The 20392-nt window shown below is 42.0% G+C and overlaps 2 protein-coding genes across 2 annotated transcripts in view; one reads left to right on the forward strand and one right to left on the reverse strand.

The window, feature by feature from the left end:
* Positions 1–792: 792 nt before the first annotated feature.
* Positions 793–13446, reverse strand: ube2l3a (ubiquitin-conjugating enzyme E2L 3a). The gene is made up of 4 exons (XM_088355937.1): positions 13285–13446; positions 6456–6551; positions 6189–6375; positions 793–1280 (listed from the first exon to the last, which is right to left on the reverse strand). Exons 1-4 carry the CDS (start codon positions 13309–13311, stop codon positions 1126–1128), a joined length of 465 nt encoding a protein of 154 aa, XP_088212063.1. The 5' UTR covers positions 13312–13446; the 3' UTR covers positions 793–1125.
* Positions 13447–13482: 36 nt separating this feature from the next.
* The window catches only part of zfyve16 (zinc finger, FYVE domain containing 16), a 32204-nt gene continuing 25294 nt past the window's right edge, over positions 13483–20392 (forward strand). Inside the window, exons 1-4 of the mRNA XM_088355926.1 lie at positions 13483–14068; positions 16466–16580; positions 17458–17553; positions 18154–19913. Coding sequence (XP_088212052.1) covers positions 17484–17553; positions 18154–19913 — 1830 coding nt within the window. The 5' untranslated portion in view covers positions 13483–14068; positions 16466–16580; positions 17458–17483. The remainder of the gene's footprint in view (positions 14069–16465; positions 16581–17457; positions 17554–18153; positions 19914–20392) is intronic.

Genomic DNA, 20392 nt, shown 5'->3' on the forward strand with positions numbered 1-20392 from the left:
GAGGATGGGGGCATACCTTTTGAGTCATGGGCCACGTTAAGTTAAAGAAAATTGGCAGAAGAGCTTGCTCGAAAGTAAAAAAAAAACCTTGATGCATTGATTTGTTGAATTCTGCAAATAGTGTCAAATTCCCCCGGCAAAACATGAAGAGCACTTGGAACAAGATTGGCACCAAAACAAAGCATTTGTATTAACAGTTTTTCATTTCCTGTGAGAGTTATACAAGATATAAACTCTCTGTTGGCAGAATTATTCAGATGAAAACACTCATTTAGGTTTTAACTTCACTCGCGATTGGAACGTGGACGACCAAGCAGCCATCTTCCCACAATACCCGGCGGTAGTTGTACACGCCCCACCCGGTCAGAAGGCGTGGTTTATTTTGACACATAAGCAGGAAATCAAGTCACACATAAGCGCGACTTCACAATAAAATGAAATACAATTGAGAAACCTATTTACAAAGAAAATGACTGATCTTTGAAACGTGACCATGTGTATGTGTGTGATGATAGTTTTTATATTCCTAAATATAAAAACAGGTTAATTCCTAAGCATAGAAGTCTGAGAAATACACATCCAAAAACAGTCAACTTTACATTTCCCATGATATGTATTATCATATTTTCATTTTTGTTTGGTGGGCCGTTAACCCTGCGGGTCTGTATGTGGCCCGTGAGCATTGGTTTTCCCAACCGTGTCCTTGGACAATCAATTTGCTTGTGGAGTCACTTGTTGCTAGGTAAAACTTAAGATTTAGGACCACTCCAAATAAATGACAAGTTCAGGCAGTTACTTTTACACAGAACCATTTAATGGTGGCCAAAAGGTGCAAGTAAAGTTGCACTATTGAATAATCACTAATTACAAGGAAAAAATGGTGGGACACAATTGATCCCATTTAAAATAAAAATCTCAATTATGTAATCACTTCTTGCTAGGCAGAATTCAAAAGAGGCTGTAACATAAAACACAGGTTTAGAAAGCATGAACAGACGTTCGTTTTGTCAAATATTTCGCCAGGACATCATTCTAGACACACAACAGCCCGACTAGTTGCCCAAAAAATAGTCTTGGCAGAAAACGGTAACAAGGGGGCTATGGTTCATGTAGCGTTTCGGCCGGTCAATCGGCGGGTCTGGTTTCGCTGTGCTTCCTTGTGAACTCTTCGGCGTTCCTCATGAATTCCGCTCGGTCTTCATTGTACTCTTTGGCCAGCTCTGCCCGCAGGGGTCGCTCAGGTTGCGGAGTGTTTACCAGCGAGATAAGACACTGGATAACTGCGCAAAAACAGAACAAGGTAAGTGCGCCAACTAGTGGGCTGGAGCAGAGTACAGAGGTACCTTGTAGGGAGTAAGTAATTTAAACTCTGACCAGATTGGAACTTTTGCTATACTGTGGTACCTCTTTATACGAGATATACGAAGGAAAATCCAGTTCATGAGCAGTCCCAGAGGCTTCGTATATCTCGTATAAAGAGACCTCTCACCGCTCGTGGCCGCTTACCGCCAGCATCAGCCCATCCAGTTTGTGCATGCAAACTTACTGGCTAGAGAATAATAAATAGTGCTGTAAAACTTTGTGTGTATGTTGATTCAAAATTAGACACTTTAATTTTAAGTAGCAATAACAGTAAGTGCTTACGTATCATCAACAGTCTCTCGATCTCAAACCTGTCAACTCTCGACAATTTCTCCCCTTAATAATGATTGCAAATCCTCCTTATTAAGTGATAACAAACTTTACAAACACAACCCGGCACCAATTCACTCACAGGGAGACAGACGATGTAGAATACCGCGACTATAGTAGCAATCAACGATGACGTTGTCGTCTGCTACCAGTGACACCGGAGAGACAATCAGAGACGATCCGAAGTGAAACAGAAATGTGCAAGACGAGAATCGGTCTTGTGATTTTTTTTCCCCCTGCATTTACAGGTATGTAATCTTCGTGACTCCTTCCTGCATGATTTTTAGTAGTTTCTGTGCCCCTCACGAGTTTGCCTGACAACATTGTGGCATGCTCGTATTTAGATAACAGTTGGTGTCCTGCGGGTTCCTCTCCCAGATCTCGACAAGGAGATCTCTCAGCTCCTGAACAGTCTGTGGAGCAACCTGGCGGAGGAGTGCAGTTTGCTTGACAGGGCCGCAGTAAGTCCTTAAACCCTAAGCTGGATCTGTATCTGCTCCTTTGTGCAAGGAGAAACAGGCTGACCATTACCTTAGCCTGACAAAATTACTTCCAGCAGGCCACTGGTGAGACTGTTTCTGACCAAAATTCAGGAACATGCTCCATGAGCGTTGCTTGAGGGCTCGACATCCTGTGGAGGGTGTTGTGCTCACTGCCAAGCACATTAGATTTCGATTTGCATCTGCCATAGACCATCAGAATTGGCAACTATGCCGGAGGCACTCACCAATGGCAACAGATTAAACCTACCATATATACTCGCATATTAGTGGAACTCAGAAATCAAAAAGTCCAATACCAAAAAGAAGGGGCTAGCTGACATACACATAAAATAAAGCTTACACAAGGAAGTGTAAGACAGACATAGCCACCTAAGCTACCCAATGGCCCACGGCCGAACGGAGTCCTAATGCTTCCTCCTCGCCCGATCTCTTCTTCCTGTTTATTCAGCTCCATCCTGAATTTGGTTCAGAGGGACCACATCTAGTTTTACAGTGGTTTAGTGTGTTTTGTCTCCTTTTTTGCTCATTATACTGGGCCCCAAGAAACTTAGCGATAAGGGGAAGCAAAACGATCGAGTCAAAAAAGAGAATAATTGAAAAAATACTAAAACAGTGTATGGGTGTTTGCCATTAAAGTGCCGCTTAAACGTACAGTAAATGGTTTGATTATTTTATTTTTGTCTTTGTTACCAGTATATTGATCTTTTTTATCTATACATTTAAATAATTATTGTTGTTTAGCAACACGTTTCAATACTATTTTGGGTATACAGTAAGACCTCGGTTATCGCGGTTAATGGGGACCCAAACCACCCACGATAAGTGAAAATCCGCAAAGTAGCGACGACCATTCAAAAGAAAAAAAAGAAGAAAAATTCTTTTTTTTTATTATTATTTTTTAGACCCGGTTAATGGGGAGCAAAACCACCCGCTAAAAGTTAAAATCTGCGAAATGCCCCTTCAAAAAAAAATCAAAAAAAAAAATCATCTCATCTCATTATCTGCACCGCTTATCCTTATTAGGGTCGCAGGGGGGCTGGAGCCCATCCCAGCCATCTCCGGGCAGTGGGCAGGGGACACCCTGAACTGGTTGCCAGCCAATCGCAGCTGCAAATCACATTAGTTCTCGCCGCTAGCTGCGTTCTTCATTGACGCACGAGACGAGTGATCCACCGCTAAGAGTCGTACAGCTGGGCAATTTTATGTCCGCCCGGGACGAACGGAGACAAATTCACGACAGGGTTTTTATTTGCACCGCACCGCGGGTGCCGTTCGGTCGCTCCCGCGAGCGAGCCCCTAACCCGCGGCGCGGGTACTTTCGGGCGCGATACGCACGACACCGACAGTTACAGGGATCCCGCGCACGTCCGCCGCCTGTCGTCGCGCCGCGCTACTGGGGTCGTCGGACGAGCGGGCTCCCCCCAGTTACGGGGGTAGTTTGATCACGCCCGCCGCCTTTTCTCGCGTCGCGCCATGTGACGCCGCGTCCGCCGAACTTGCTCCGTCGCGCAGCCCGGGCCTTATCCCGCGTCCGCTGACGTTCCGCCGAAAAAACCCGCAAAAAGTGAAAATCTGCAAAGCAGCGACACCCTTTAAAAAAATAAATAATTTTTTTTTTTTTTTTTTTTTTTAAACCATTACAGACCGCGAAGCTCTGAAGCCGCGAACGTCGAACCGCGAAGTAGCAAGGTCCCACTGTATATTTCTTTTAGTGTCTGGCTATTTTAAAGCAATTTTAGCTGGTCGGCTTATTTGCGATGTTGGCTTATGTCACAGTTTATATGTATACTGGACTGTCTCAGAAAATTAGAATATTGTGATAAAGTTCTTTATTTTCTGTAATGCAATTAAAAAAACAAAAATGTCATACATTCTGGATTCATTACACATCAACTGAACTATTTCAAGCCTTTTATTATTTGAATATTGCTGATTTTGGCTTACAGATAAAAAAAACCTCAAAAATCTTATCTCAAAATATTAGAATACTTCCTCAGACCAAGTAAAAAAAATAATTTTATAACAGCAAAACTAAATCAAACATTTGAAAATGTCCATTGATGCACTCAGTACTTGGTTGGGAATCCTTTTGCACGGATTACTGCATCAATCCGGCGTGGCATGGAGGCAATCAGCCTGTGGCATTGCTGAGGTGTTATTGATGCCCAGGATGCTTCGATAGCGGCCTTCAGCTCATTTGCATTTGTAGGTCTGGTGTCTTTCATCTTCTTCTTAACTATACCCCACACATTCTCGATAGGGTTCAGGTCAGGGGAATTAGCAGGCCAATCAAGGACAGTGATGCCATGGTCAGTGCACCAGTTACTGGTGGTTTTGGCACTGTGGGCAGGTGCCAAATCATGCTGGAAAATGAAATCCTCATCTCCATAGAGCTTTTCAGCAGATGGAAGCATGTAGTGCTCTAAAATCTCTTGGTACACAGTTGCATTTAATCTGGACTTGATGAAACAAAGTGGACCAACACCAGCAGCTGACATGGCTCCCCAAACCATTGCTGACTGTGGGAACTTCACACTGGATTTCAAGCAACTTGGATTTTGCTCCTCTCCAGCCTTTCTCCAGACTCTGGCGCCTTGACTTCCAAATGAAATGCAAAACTTGCTTTCGTCTGAAAAGAGGACTTTGGACCACTCTGCAACTGTCCAGTGCTTCTTCTCCATAGCCCAAGTCAGACGCTTCTTCCGTTGTCTTGAGTTCAGAAGTGGCTTGACCATGGGAATACGGCTATTGTAGCCCATTTCCCGGACACGTCTGTGAACTGTGGCTTTTGATACCTGGACTCCAGCTTCAGCCCACTGTCTTTGAAGCTCCCTCAAATTCTGGAAGCGGCTCTTCTTCACAATTTTGTTAAGGCTGCGGTCATCTCTTTTGGTTGTGCAGCGTTTCCGGCCACATTTTTCCCTTCCAACAGACTTTTTGTGGATATGCTTTGAAACTGCACTCTGTGAACAGCCTGCTCTTTGAGAAATTTCTTTTTGTGTCTTACCCTCCTGATGGAGGGTATCAATGATGGTCCTCTGGACAGCAGTCAGATCAGCAGTCTTCCCCATACTTGTGATTTAGTTTACTAAACCAAGCTGAGTGTTTTTAAGGCTCAGGAAACCCTCGCAAGGTGTTTCGAGTTCATTTGATGATTCAGGTGATTAGTTGAATAGCCTACTTGTATACTTTTTCATGATATTCTAATATTTTGAGATAGGATTTTTGAGTTTTCTTAAGCTGTAAGCCAAATTCAGCAATATTAAAATAATAAAAGGCTTGAAATAGTTCAGTTGATGTGTAATGAATCCAGAATGTATGACATTTTTGTTTTTTTAATTGCATTACAGAAAATAAAGAAGTTTATCACAATATTCTAATTTTCTGAGACAGTCCAGTATATGTATACGGTGAGCACATGCGGCAGAGTCTGGAGATGCAGTGGAGACTGTTGTGCTGCTTGCCGCATCATTTGGAATGACCGATCTGGTAATGGGTCATAGATCGTCTGGGGAAGCATCTCTCTGGAAGGATGCACAGACCTCAACAAGTTAGATGATAGCACCTGGAAAGCTGTTGGGTATCGGAGGAAACCCTTGGACACATTGTCAGAACGTCAGCGCAGTAGGACCTGGGTCCCCCCTGGTCCACAATAATGGCTATCTCATGTTGTTAGAGCATTCAGGCAGTTCCAGGAGGACTAAAAAATGACAAAATAGACTTGCAGCAACGTACACTAGACCTAAACTCAATCAAACAACTCTGGGATATTATGTTAAGGTCCATTCAGGAAATCAAATATGCCTTGGTCCAGATCTGGGAGGAGATCCTCCAGGCCACCATCTGTTTTCTCATTAGGAGCATGCCGAGACGATTTCATCTCTTGATCGTGTTAAAGGAGGGTAAAACCGCACAACTATGGTAAGACCTGGGCAAAACTGCAAGTGATATGAAAGAACTTGAGTAAGGTCACCATGTTGACACTCAGCTGACCTTGAGACGTTCTCGTGGCAGGCTTCCAGTTCTCCAAGCTGATAATAGCTAAACACACGTGACCCTTCTCATCTATGTTGGGATGGTAGATTTTGGTCATGAAGGTGATCCTGGGGGGCTTGAATGGATACTCGTTGGGAAAGTTGATCTCCACCCGAAACGCTCCTTTGTCATACGGGGGGCTTTCCTTGCCAGTGACACAACGAAAAATAATGACCAATAAAGAAAAGGTTTAACATTCTTTCACAGAGTGATAAGCAAACTTACAGGCACAATTAGACCCTGCCAGCTTGAAATGTTAGATTCGTCCACTTCCATGATCCGAAAATCCCTGAATCCCAAATTGCGAATTTCCTCCAACTCCTGTAATTAATAGTTGGGGGAAAAACAGGATATAGGTTTAAATGGTGCTGCGGTCTATGCAGAGCTTCCAAACATTGAAACTTATAATTCATTATGGATAGTGAAACATTCAGATTTTTTTCTTTGTAGTAGCGTTTAATACTGTGAAAATCCTCTCCAATTTGACCCATACGACTAGCAATGATTGAGTCAGGTATAATTGCCTAAAGGAGCATTATGGATTTTGGAACTTTTTGGTCGCTGTTGCCATGGCATGTGTCATCATTGCAACCTCTGTTAAGCGCCCTATGTTGAATGTGCAAGTATGCGCATTTATTACATATGCTTGAATAAACTCATCTTTTTTCAGGTTTGGGTTGTACTGTACTTGAGACAGGCCTTTTCTTACAGTCACCATTTCCATGCTACACTAACAACGAGAAAGAAAATAAACACTGGGATAAGCATGAATCCACTCTACTGAATACACCCTGACCCCCACCTAATGTGTTCTGCCCTAAACAGCTTTGCTCGAAGTAAGTTAAAATCAGATAGGCAAGGTGGTAAAAAAAATATTAAGGGCACTTTGAACTCAGGTGGGCATTGTTAACACATTCTTTCGATAGTCTACTTTCAACTATTTAAGTACACCTCAAACAATGCTCCTCACCTTCAAGTCCTGCTCCAATTTTATGTAAATACCTTCGAATACCAAAAGATGCTGCACTTTTAAGCATTATAGACCTTTGTAGCGAACGCCAAACGCCACTTCCGCTTTTATGTCCGCATTCTCCCGAGTGATGTTTTTGACTTCCGGTAGCTTAGCTTGGCTAGCGTTCGGCGCGTTTCCTCCATCAATAAACACAACTGGATAGAAGGAAATCAATCGTGGACATAACTCCAAAGAAATGTAGTTTCGGGATAACATGCACTTTTATTGGATGTCAAAATTCAAAAAAGCGCCTGAACGAGTGGCTTTGACCACCGACGGGCCATGAAGCGGAGTGGTACATGCGATCCATTGTATTCGTTCTTCCAAGAAGCCAAAAGATGACTTCAAATCATGAATGTAGCAGTTCTAGCATTTCACAGTATCGGGGTATGAAGCTGGGCTTCAGTAAGCGCTTCACTCATGGAATAAGAGTTAAATATATTATTTAATAGTTATATATGTAATGCACAACTGTAAACAGTGCTTGAAAAAAATCATCAACAATTTTAGGAAGCATGTGACTGAAGTAGAATGTGTGACATGGCGACATGCTATGCAAATAATCCGCTTTGTTTACAAGAAACCGGAAGGAACATCACTTTCGGTGGTGCTGTGAACAATGGCGCTGCCCGACAGTTCTGTGCGTAAAATTGTGTATTAAGTAAATGATTTTATCCAATTCTTAACCCCAAAAATTGGAAAACAAAGCAACAAAAATGAAGGAAAGAAGAAAAAAGAAAAAAATTGTATAAAAAATAAGTAAGGAAAAACCCCAAAAAACAGACTAAACGAACACAATAATATTTTATTACAAATATAAAAAAAGAGTGTCAGCCAATCAAAAAACGTCTAAATTATAATATCATATAATCTATCCATCTACCCTGGTCATATCCTTTGTGAGGGGTGACTGACAGCAAGATAAACACATCCACAAAAAGAAAGAAAATAAAAAAGGAAAAAAAGCACAAAAAATTGCCCATGACCAACCCAAATGCCCAAACAACCAAACAAGTTAAGCACCTCAGCACCCAAGCTGATGCATTCGTCCCTCCTGATGGAACGGGACACACGAAAGCGGCCATGTCACTCGGGTCAGGGTGACACGACACACTTTTCTGTTCAAAAGCAGGGCCCGACAGCTTTCACTGGTTTACCCCTGCCGTATCATACAGGTGCCCTGCCCCTCCCTTAGAACACGTCAAACATCCCACTATCCTTTCACAACACCTCTCCAGTAATTCCTATCACCAACAAGAGCTCTAGGTTCCACAACATTTGGACATTTTTCATGCAGTGAACTCGTAACAGTGTTAAACACATCCATCCACATCAATCGCGGCCTTCCTCTTGGTCTCCTTTCATTTACTTCTACTCTGTATCCTCTTCAACATTCGCTCCTCATGTGTCCAGACCAACCAAGTACTCTCTCATCCACACGCTTGCTCAGTTACGCTACTACTCCAGTTCTGTCTCTCACAATTTCATTTTTCAATCTATCCAATCTTGCCACTCCCAACATACTCCTCAAACACTTCATCTCAAAGACATTTAAATTCCTTCTCAAATCTGCATTCAGGCTCCAAGTCTCTGCACCATACAACACAGTTGGCACAATCACACTCTCATACAGTCCTCTCTTAACATCCTCAGAGCATCCAAAACCTTGCTTCTTTGATTCACTCTGTGCAATACCTCGCACTCCATTCTACCAACTGCAGCCAGATCCCAACTCAAGTACCTAAAGCTCTTAACTTCTTCCAGCACCTGTCTATGCAACCTTATTTCCAACTCCATCACGTGAACACTTCATCACCTTACTCTTCCCAACATTCACAAATAACTTACGCCTATCACACACTCTTCCAAACTCCATTACCAACCTTCTCAATGTTTCCTCAGAATCAGCCACAAGCGCTGTGTCATCTGTAAACAACAACTGACTTACCTGCCACACCGTTCCACTGTTTTCCATCATCTCTACACCTCTTCCAAATACTCTTCTATTCACTTCTCACCACACCATCCATGTACACGATAAACAGCCACGGCGATATCACACACCCCTGTCTACACCAGTCAACACAAGGAACCACTCACTTGTCTCACTCCCTACTCTTACACGTGCTCTGCTGTTCACATATAAACTCTTCAATGCTTCCAACAACTTTCCATCCACTCCATACATTAGCATCACCTGCTACAACACCTCTCTATCGACTCCTACTCCTTTTCCAAGTCCAAGAAAGCAGAACAAACATCTTTACCTTTTGCAAAATATTTCTCACACACCTGTCTTACTGCAAACACCTGATCCACACATCATCTTCCTTTCCTGAAACCACTCTGCTCCTCCATCACCACCGCATCTGTTCTTCCTCTCACTCTCTTAATCAAGACTCTTCCATACAGACAACAAACTGATACCTCTCGAATTGATACATTTATACTTATTGCCTTTACCCTTTAAAAGTGACACCACACATGCACTACACCAATCAACAAGAACCATACCACTTAAAAAGCATATATTCAACAAATACTAACGAGTCAATCATAGCCGTGCCACCTTCTACAAGCGTTCAGCAGTACAACCATCCAAACCAGGCACTTTCCCCCTTTCATTTATTTCCCTGCCTCTTGCACCTACCGTGTTTCCACATGCTTCACATTGAAATCAACCAACACAGGCATTCTCCCCGTACCACTGATCGCCTCGACTCTCACTTCTCTCCCATCCTCCACATTCATCAACTCCTCCAATTACTCTGCCCATCTCGTCCTGACTGCACTACCACTAAACAAGAAATCTACCTGTCGTTCACTTTCTCTTCCTTTCGAGACTCGCTCTTTCTTACTCTTTTCACTTCTTTAAAGACCACTTTTCTTCTTTCCTCAAAGTTCACTCCTGTCTTTCGACATCATTCATCACTTGCTTTTCTTTTCGCTGCTTCCAGTAAGGCTTTTACCAACCTTTCCTTCACTTTATACCTTTTGTACGCATCACCACTCTTATCTTGCAGCCACTCCTCAAAGGCACATCTCTTCTCTGTCACAGCCCCAGAGACCTCATCTTTCCACCATTTACTTCCTTTCCTAGTCAAGTCAAGTCACATTTATTTATATAGCCCTTAATCACAAAAATGTCTCAAAGGACTGCACAGGATTACAATTACAAAATTACACAATTACCTGATCTTAAACCAGCATGCCTTCCTAATATCTCAACCAACATTTCTCATTCCACTCATTTCTTTCACACTCAACACTTCCTCTTTAAACCAATTCCATTCCGTCTCCACACTCCACTTCTCTTTTACTAATCTGTTCATACTCTTCCCCTATCCTCTCTTTAAACTCTCTCTCCATTTTGGCCTTATTCAACTGACATTTTCACCTCTTTTATAACTAGCTCTCCACAATCGATCTAGTCTGTTTTCCTTCCACATAAAAATGATCAGACACACCACTCATTTTACCTCTGTAAACATACACATCCAACAATCTAACATCCCTTTCCAAACCACTAGATAATCCATCAGTGCTCCGTCCACCATCTCACCACCATCCACTCTGACTAAAGTATACTTATTCACGTCCCTCTTTTTAAACAATGTATTTGTAATCACCAGCTAATTTTCCACACATAACTCAATCAATCTCTTCCCACTCTCATTTCTTCCTGGTACTCCATATCTACCAACCACATTTTCAACCATTCCATCACCTACTCTAGCATTCAGGTCATCTAGTATTACTACTTTCCACCCCTCTTTCGCACTTGCCACACATTCGGACAAATCCTTCCAGAACTCATTTCTCTCCTCTGCACTTTTTTCTAAACCAGGTCCATACGCACTTATAAACATCAATACTTCACCACCCCACTTTAATTGCACCCACATCATTCTCGAAGATATCTCTTTCCACTCCACCATTTTCTCCTTTACTTTCTCACTCACAAGCACACCCACTCCTTCTCTAGCATGTCAACCTGTAACTCCAGACCTTCTACCATACATACCTTCAAACTGTAATTCACCATTTCCTTTCATCTTTGTTTCGCTCAAGGCTAACACATCAACCCTCCGTTTAGTCATCATCCTTCCGATCTCCTCTTTCCTCCACTCAGTAGCTTTACTTCCACCTCCTCTCACATTTAGTGACCCTATAACTAGGGTTTGCGAGACCTTTCGGTCTCCCGCCCCCCTTTCTTTGCCTTGCTGTCTCTTAGGAAGTAGAGATAGAGAGGAGAGGATCCCAAGCCCCCTCGGTCCCTCCACTTTAATTGCCTCTTACGACACGCAGAGGACCTCATGGGAGAGTTGTCACAATTCCCACAGGAAGAGGGCCCCTCACCACAGGAGCAGTATCCAAAATAAAGGTGGAAAATTTCAGACATTCACTCCCAGTGTCGCACCCTCTCGAATTGTCAAGTCAAGTCAAGTCACATTTATTTATTTAGTCCTTAATCACAAAAATATCTCAAAGACCAGAGAAAAACCTACAGTGAAGCAGGTGAGGGTGTGGACTGAGGGGGCAATGGAGGCACTACAGGACTGGCTCCCCCCAAGGCTGTGTCCTGAGCCCCTTGCTGTTCACCCTGATGACACACGACTGCGTCCCTAGGTCCGCCACAAATCACATCGTGAAGTTTGCGGACGACACAACAGTGGTGGGCCTCATCAGGGACGACAACGACCTGGCCTACAGAGAAGAGGTGGAGCAGTTGGTGGACTGGTGCAGGGACAACAGCCTGGTCCTGAATGTTGACAAAACTAAAGAGATCATTGTCGACTTCAGGAAAAACCAGCCCAACCATGCCCCACTTTTCATCAACAACAAGGCTGTGGAGGTTGTCAGCAGCATCAAGTTCCTAGGGGTGCACATCACAAACAAACTCACCTGGTCCGTGAACACTGCATCACTGGTTAAGAGGGCACAGCAGCGCCTGTACTTCCTGCAGAGGATGAGGAGAGCCCACCTGCCCCCACCCTCCCTCATCACATTCTACAGGGGCACCATAGAGAGTATCCTGACCAGCTGTATCTCTGTGTGGTGTGGAGGCTGCAGCGCTTCCGACTGGGGTAGTGTGAGGAGGGTGACGAGGACAGCAGAGAAAATCATCGGGACTTCTCTCCCCTCCATTCAGGACATTGGCCAGAAGCGCTGCCTATCCCAAGCTAAGAACATTATCAGGGACCCCTCTCATCCCCATCATGGACTGTTCACTCTGCTAGCCTCTGGGAAGAGGTACTGCAGTGTGCGGTGCAGGACCACCATGTTCCACAAGTCTTGTCCCCCTGGCCATTAGACTGTTAAATGGTCAATCAAACACATAGTAAATCTAACTGCTGCTAATCTGTACATCTTGGTTTTGTTTGACTTTTTGCACTACTGGCAGTTCTTTATAGCTAGCCACTCCTTGCACATCTGTTTCTCTGCACTATTGTACTTACAGCGTTATTGTTACAGTGTTATTGTTACTGTTTACCTGACTTGTTTACCTGACTGCCCTTTTTGCACATCTGGTTAGCTGCTCCTCTTGCACTATTTGCGCTACTGTAAAATACTATACATATCCATAATTATTAGTATATTATTAGTACTCAATACTCCAACTCAATACAACATTTTATTTATATCTGTACATTCAAGGAAACTGTGCGGGTCAGATATATCGACATTTCGTTCTGTATACACGTGTACTAGAATGACAATAAAGTAGATCTGAATCTGAAAGGACTGCACAGGATTACAATTACACAATTACCTGATCTTAAACCAACAATTGGTGCCAGATTTTTTAACACCACACTCGAATGACCTCAGTATTACTAGGCACAATTCCAAAACACATTTTCATATGTAATAGAATGACAAGTTGAGATCAATTGATATGCTGCCATTTCATATTCAGCCAAACAAGATGAGACACAATTTACAATTTCGGTTGCATTACGTGAATTATTAAAAACAAAACACGATTTTATCAAGCCAAGACGAAACGGCATTTAATGGGTGTGTTTGTTTTGAATGTACCTTGCATAATCTTTTCTTGGATGCCATGCTAACTGTCAATCGTGATGCCCTCCTCGATGTCGTCGCGGTGGTACTGAATGGCCACCACCCGCTGAATGCCGCCTGTGACGTCACGTTCTCATGAACACTTAACACAAGGCGTTTTTTTTGGCGTGTCAAAGGCATATACGCAAGGTTTGGCTAGCTAGATTTTGATGACGTTTATTTCTAAAGCTGTCCTATGTACGTTGCGGTTGAGCATTTAAGAAATTAATGTACGGCAGATTATTTTTTAAAAGAGGGGGTATTTTCTGGGTTGAAACTACTTGGATCTCATCGGCAAATACGTTTATTAAAATAATGTAATTATTATTATTAAAAAAGATAATCCGACAGTGATGTTCAGACATACAAAGTCGATGCCAGACCTCACCGATTGTTTGTAAACGGAGGGCTTTTCTATGTCTGGAAGTAGTTTCACGACTTTTTATTATTCAAAACCCTATATTTTAAATGGTTGGCTCACGAGGAACAAATTCTAAACTTAGGCGGGGGTGTTACAGACTCGAGGAGATTCGAAAGATACGAGCTGAGCGGCGCTGAGTTCAATCAGATGTACTACAGTTCCAAGATGGCCGTTAGTGTGATGGCTACAGACTTATAGCGTCAAATCAAACTCCTGGGGAAAAACATTCGCTCTTCGGTCCACCCCAAAACTAATTTAGCGACAAAACCCCACAACAACATTTGCTCCCAGCACGGCGACCGATCTTAACCCCAGGGAAGCGATGTGGAAAACCAACAGGTAAGAAAGAACCGATCGAGCCCTGGAAGCTAATATACGTTAGCACACACGACGAGCGGATAATATTGACTTGCTCTCATTTTGGGAAAAATGTTGAGCTTGGAATGCTCAATAGACTCGTTGTCAAAATTGGGTCCACAAATGTTACACTCTCTAAGTGGTTGTCATTATATATATAACTCTAGACAGCAACAAATCGTTCCACTTGGTGACAGCCACTCGGTTGTTTATGTAAATACAGTAATCGCCTTGACGTCGGAGTAATTGAATAGAAACTGAAACATGTGTTCAGATTCAGGTCATCTTAAAGGATAAATACTATTTTTGATTTTATTTCTTCGCATAAAAAAAATCACGACAAGGACCTGATGCAAGTACACTCCCTCCCATGCTTGTGAAGTCTGTTATTTGACATTTTGACAAATTCACTATTCCCCTTTATACATTTCAATTTTGCTGTATGTCTACTAATCATAAAGCATACTGTTAAACTGAAATGAAAAATACAGACCTTAAATTGAAGCAAAAAGTTTTACTCTATATATATTAAACAACAATAATCAACACAATGGACAGAGTGAGTAATACAGGAGTGTCAAAGTTAAATTGACGGAGGGCCTAGTAATATATTTGACTAAAAGCCGAGGACAGGACTGATCAAGTGAGCATTTTTAAAACTGCTCTTATAATCTAGTCAACCTAATTTAACCTACTGAATGTAGCAAATAAATTCCCCCCTTGTTCAGTTCAGAGCCCCTTTTTCAGCTCGTGAGTTTTCCACCAAAAGCCAATGTAGAAGGGATTTGAATAACAGAACAGCAGCCAGCTATTATGAGGCATTCAGATTTATGTCCTTAAGTTAACAGAAAACACTTAACCATTTTATTCAAAAGAATTTTTTTTAAATATCCTTGTATAGATGTAAACGTATTTACATATGTACAGTAATTCTCAATCAAAATTGAACTTGCCTTCCCAACAGATTGTTAGGCTTCACACTAAACTCATAACCTATGAAGAAGCTTCACTACACAAATTTTAAGTAGGCTGCTTGAAACAAAAGTCCTCAAGTAAAGCACCGGTCTTTGCAACCTTGTTGGTGATAATGCCATTGTGTATAGACATGAGAATTTCCTTTTCAGTGTACATCAACATGGAGGCCTCCAAAAGTTCCGAGGGCAGTGAGCTTCTTAGCACCCCTTTTTTTTTTTTTTTTTTTTTTTTTTTTTTTTTTTTTTTTTTAAACATATTTTAAAGCAGAAAAGCTCTGATCACATGCAACCTAAGTGGAGGAAATGGTCATCAGGAACTTGTATGTGAGCACAATGACATAGTAGGCATCTGTGAGGAGGTTGAATTGTGAGAGGATGGGCTTTTTTCTTTTAATTTTTTCTTCTTCTGTTATTTTCCCCCCAAGCTTTCTTCTTTTTTTCTGGCGTTTTTTTTCTCTTTTTAATTATTTTTGTTGTGCTTTTTTCACCTTCCTTTTTCTTATTTTCCTTCTATTCTTTTGATTCTTCTAGCCCTTTCATTTTTTTCTTTTTTATTGTTTCTTTTTTCTCTCTTTTTGCCTTTTCTTTATATTTTCTTATTCTGTATCTTTTTTCTTTGTTCTTTTTTCCTTTATTTTTTAGTTTTATCTGCCCCCCTAAAATAGTTTTGTGCATAATGTTACATAATCATTTTTAGTATGTTGATGTAAGCAGCAAAACAATCTGAAGAGGCTTTTGGGAGTCGAAAGCGACACTTCTCAAAAAAAGAATAAGAGCTCATTTGAGTGAGAGGAGCTACCCAACTACTAAATTCAGCAAACACACAGTACAACACACTGTTGGGGGTTCACATATTGCAGGCAAAAAGTGCATGATGAGTGAAATGTATGATAAGTCTTTCTTTTAACGTGTTTCTTTTTCTTTTCCTGGCTTTTTTGGCTCCACCTAGCACCTATCTGCTCCCCATCATACCTGACTCATATAATTCCCGCTGTTCTATGTTAATTTTACTGCTACAGAAAAGATTCAAGATTCAAAGTGTTTTATTGTCATATGCACAGTAAAGAACCACGATTCCCTGCACAATGAAACTTTGCTGTCAACACAGTTGCCAGCGTAATCAAACTAAGAAACTACTTGTATACATGAAAGAATATTACGAATATTAAAAAGATAAAAATTAAAGATTAACTCATGATGAGTTGAGGCAATAAGTTGAAAATAAGATAAACACAGAGTGGTGGTGGGCCAAACCACCTTTAAATTTGGGAGGGGAAAATTCCCCCAGAAGGTAAAACTCACCACATCTGTTGCGCTGAATGTGGCCAAATAGCTTACAAGAGAATAAAGTAAGGTTAGATAGTGCAATTGATAGATATATGTTCAAATTATTTTTCTCATCCAGCCAGCCTAAACTCCACCATGACATGAGCCGGCCGGCCCTTCAAGAAATCTCCCATTCTTCACGATTAGTCTCTGCAGTATTGGCCACCTGGGTCGTCAGGGCACCACTTCCTGTGGTGAGTCCTGATTAGATAAATAAAGCAATATTTTCTTATAGCTCCGTCTGTAATCTTTTGAATATAACAGGCTCAAAAGACAAATTGCCTTTGTATAAAAATTGTTATAACGTGAACATTAAATGAAAGAGGCCTGTATTATTCATGCATCATTATCCCCTATACTTTGTATTTTAGCAAAGGTAGACTAAATTTACTCAGAAGAAAAAAAATATTGCAAATTTCAATCATTCACTCAAATAGTTTTAAAAATATTGTTGGATTGAAACAACATGAAATAGGGTGCAAAAATCTACTTTTTTTCAAGGAGACGTAACGTACAGTAAAATAAAAAAAATTACATGATTTCTTGTGTATGATACAATAATTAATCAAGATTATCTCAGGGGCCGTAGTGAAGTTTCTCGCAGGCCGAATGTGGTTTGAGGCGTACCTCGACTGAAAAAGGATTAAAATACAAAAAAAATGCAATAAGCTGCCTTGATATTTTTAGGTTGCTTTCGCAGAATATAAAAACATTATGGTTATTTTTTAAGATGGATAAGCCCAATTGTCTTAACTTTCTGAATTTAAATGTTTCTAATTACTGTAGTTCTTAAAGAACACCTCTGATAATTATTACACTTGTAATAGAAGTCAGTGTACAATGATTTGCTTGCCCCAAATGAGAATACGCTTGATTTGATTTTGAGTCTGTTACTGTATATTTTGCCACTGTAATTAGCAAATGTTATTGACTTGCATGACTACAAGAAATCATGTTGATGTGTTTAATTTTTACAGATTGCTGAAAGTGAGAAAAATTGACCCTTATTGTTGTGTTAACTCTGATCAATCAAACAAATCAGTTAGTTGTGTTATTTTGCTTGTTTTTTAGGTTTTAGAAGAGATTACGAGGCCATTATGGACAGCTTCTTCAAGGCAGCTGTTTTTGACCTGGACAAAGTGCTGGATGACTTCGAGCTGAGTTCAGGTGAGTTGATAACATAACTGGACTTAAATTTCCATCAAAGATAAAAAAAAAAGAAAAAAAAAAGAAGAAGAGCAGAACATCATGAACGTAATTGCAAAGCTAGTGGCAATGGAACATAGTTCAATAACATAAGCAGTTACACATGTTTTTGTTGCACTATAACCAGATACAACCAGTTTAGGGTGTCCCTTGCCTACTGCTCGAATATGGCTGGGATGGGCTCCAGCTCTCCCACGACACTATTGAGGATAAGCCGCACAGATAATTAATGGATATCACTCAGACAAAATGAAATTATTTAAGGTTTCCTTCGCTCTGACCCGATGGCAAAATTATGTCCTTTACATTGTTATCTTGCAAGTCATGAATTATAAAAATGAAAAACGGGAGTCATGCTCAGTATCTTAAGTAGTGTGTGTCATTTTGTTTGAACCCATTTCATTACTTATACACAACCTTTAACGCAACGATCGTTTTATGTGCAAAAGTTGAATAAAGTCCTGTGGTTATACTTCTGATGGCATATGTTTTAAATATTAATTTTAATTCAATACGTGGCCCTTAGTTTTTTTTAATGAAAATATTTGTTTTGGCCTGCAGATGAAGTTGACTGCCAGTCTGTTTTCCGGAAGTCATCACCCTACAACTTTGGAACTGTTGGCTCCTTTGAGGCACCAGTCGTTCCTCCCACCCTAGCTAACCTTAGCTCTCTTCGCTATGGCACCACCATTGGTAACAACAACAGCAGCAGCAGTGGCAGCAGTGGCAGCAGCTGTGCGGACCAAGATGGGCAGACCAAAGTTCAGCCGCTGACCGGTGTGGACCTTCTCTCCTCTGTTGATCAATGTGCCACACAAAATTTAGCTCCTCCGTGCTCCGACCGGGTTCTAAAGCCCGTGTGTGATCTTGTCAACGACACCGGCTCAGCCGCCCTGGTCCACGCCGACAGCCACGCTGCCTTCAGTGAAATGGATTCTGCCAAGAAGCAATTGGATGAAAAAGAACAGGACGAAGAGGAGGAAAAGCAAGAGGCGGATGCGGTTGAAGAGCTACTTTTGGACTTCAGCAGCTGCACCTTGGAGGATCAATATGTGCCCAGCCAGAGCTCAAATTCAAACCAGCAGTTTGCAGAATCTTCATTGAGTCTGCTGGACATCATTATTCCGGGAGCACAAGCAGAGGACGCTCAAGACGAGGGCGAAGATGAATGTGATGCCCGAGATGAAGGTTATGAGGAGGAAACTCAAGAAGAGGGTGGATCCCCAGAACCAGCTAACCAGGATCACCAGCATCCACCAGAACAGAGTGCTCAAACCTCAAGCGCCCCAGTAACAGAATCTATTGAACCCTCAGGTCAAAACATGGACGAATATCCTAATAATTTAGATAGCAAAACATTTGTGAGCTGCCATCAGCTTCTGTGCTCTGAAGAGCAATGGGAAAACGAAGCTACAGAAGCAGACTCTCTAAAAGTGTTGGAGGTTTCTCGGCCCAAAGAACCTCAGGATTCGATATCCCAGCAGCCTAGCCTTGGAGAACTCCCCGTTCTTATCCCTCCTGCAGAACCTGAGCGCTCCGACCCTTCAGTGTCCAGTCCGGTAGATCCAGCAGAGTTTGGCTTTCAGTATCTCCCGGAAAGCGATCAAGCTGAGCTGCTGGTTACGGATGAGGAGCTGGATGCTTTTCTGCAGGCCCACGCAGAGTCTGAGCAGTTTAATGGCATCTCTTGCTGCAACAGCGGAAACCTGCCCCCCCTCAATGGGGATCTGGAACAAGAGCTTGCTGCCGAGGAGTTGAGAAGCTGCAGATTGGATCTAGAAAACCTGGTTTCTCCGGAAAGTGACAGGAGCCTACTGGTGTCGTCCCTCTCTCCGGACTCGCTTTGTCAAGAAGATTCCGCTAGAGGGAGCCATTCCCCTACAGGCAGCGCTCTGCAGTCAAAAATCTATGGAGGTGCAAGACCCAAGCAGTTACTTTTTCCCGCTGACGTATGTCCTGAATCAGCACAAGAGGATGAAGAACTGCCAACATGTTCTTCTAAATTGGAGGACAACGCTAGTCCACACACGAGCCTCGGCTTTTATCCACATACCCGCAACAGCCTGGTTTACGTCGCTCCGGAGGTCCCGGAATACACGCAAAGTTATGACGAGCTATCTGAGCCGCCGCCCTACCCCGGCAATCCTTCCACCGCAGAAAGATCTTCTCGGCCTAACAGCCTGAAGAAAGATGGTGTGGAGGAGACGCTGGGGAGCTTGCAGCCTGCCTGGGTCCCTGACTCTGAAGCCCCCAACTGCATGAACTGCTCGCAGAAATTTACCTTCACCAAGAGGCGCCATCATTGTCGTGCATGTGGCAAAGTACGTATGTCGGTTAAGTCTCATGTTCGACTTATCCAATTCAGCAGGTTTTGGCATTTTTAGTTGTCAAATGGTGTCCTAGTGTACTTATCATTCTGAAAACTTGAACCATAAATTGGCATTTCATTAGCAAAACTCAGCTGATCCAGGAGTCTAGATCTGCTACATGAATTTATGAAATATCAAGATTTTCTTTCTCCAATTTTTCTTGAAAGTTCCTGCCCTAAACGTGTCATATTTTAAGCTGACCCATCTTTTAAATTCAAGAAATAACCTTTTAACCCACCAAAAATAACCAAAGCACTCCGATTTCTTGCTGTCAACCCATAAAAGTGTACCCAACGAAGTTATATAGCCAAGTCCGCAATCGTCTCGTGATTTTTTTTTTTAAAAAGTTGTCACATGAACTTTCCGGGTCTACGATCAAATGAGTCAAATCCAATCCTGACTTGCAAGGTAAGCGTGACAATTAAGGACCC

This window comes from Urocampus carinirostris, chromosome 16 (genome assembly GCF_059441175.1).
Source record: "Urocampus carinirostris isolate Australia breed hairy pipefish chromosome 16, RoL_Ucar_1.0, whole genome shotgun sequence".
In the NCBI taxonomy this organism is placed as follows: Eukaryota; Metazoa; Chordata; class Actinopteri; order Syngnathiformes; family Syngnathidae; genus Urocampus; species Urocampus carinirostris.

Bases quoted from the DNA above. Each gene is read 5' to 3' on its own strand.
- ube2l3a (XM_088355937.1), bottom strand. From the start codon at position 13,311: ATGGCATCCAAGAAAAGATTATGCAAG. The intron at 6,552-13,284 runs GTACATTCAAAA...TATTAATTACAG, and splicing joins CCAAGAAAAGATTATGCAAG to GAGTTGGAGGAAATTCGCAA. The intron at 6,376-6,455 runs GTAAGTTTGCTT...GTCACTGGCAAG, and splicing joins GGCAGGGTCTAATTGTGCCT to GAAAGCCCCCCGTATGACAA.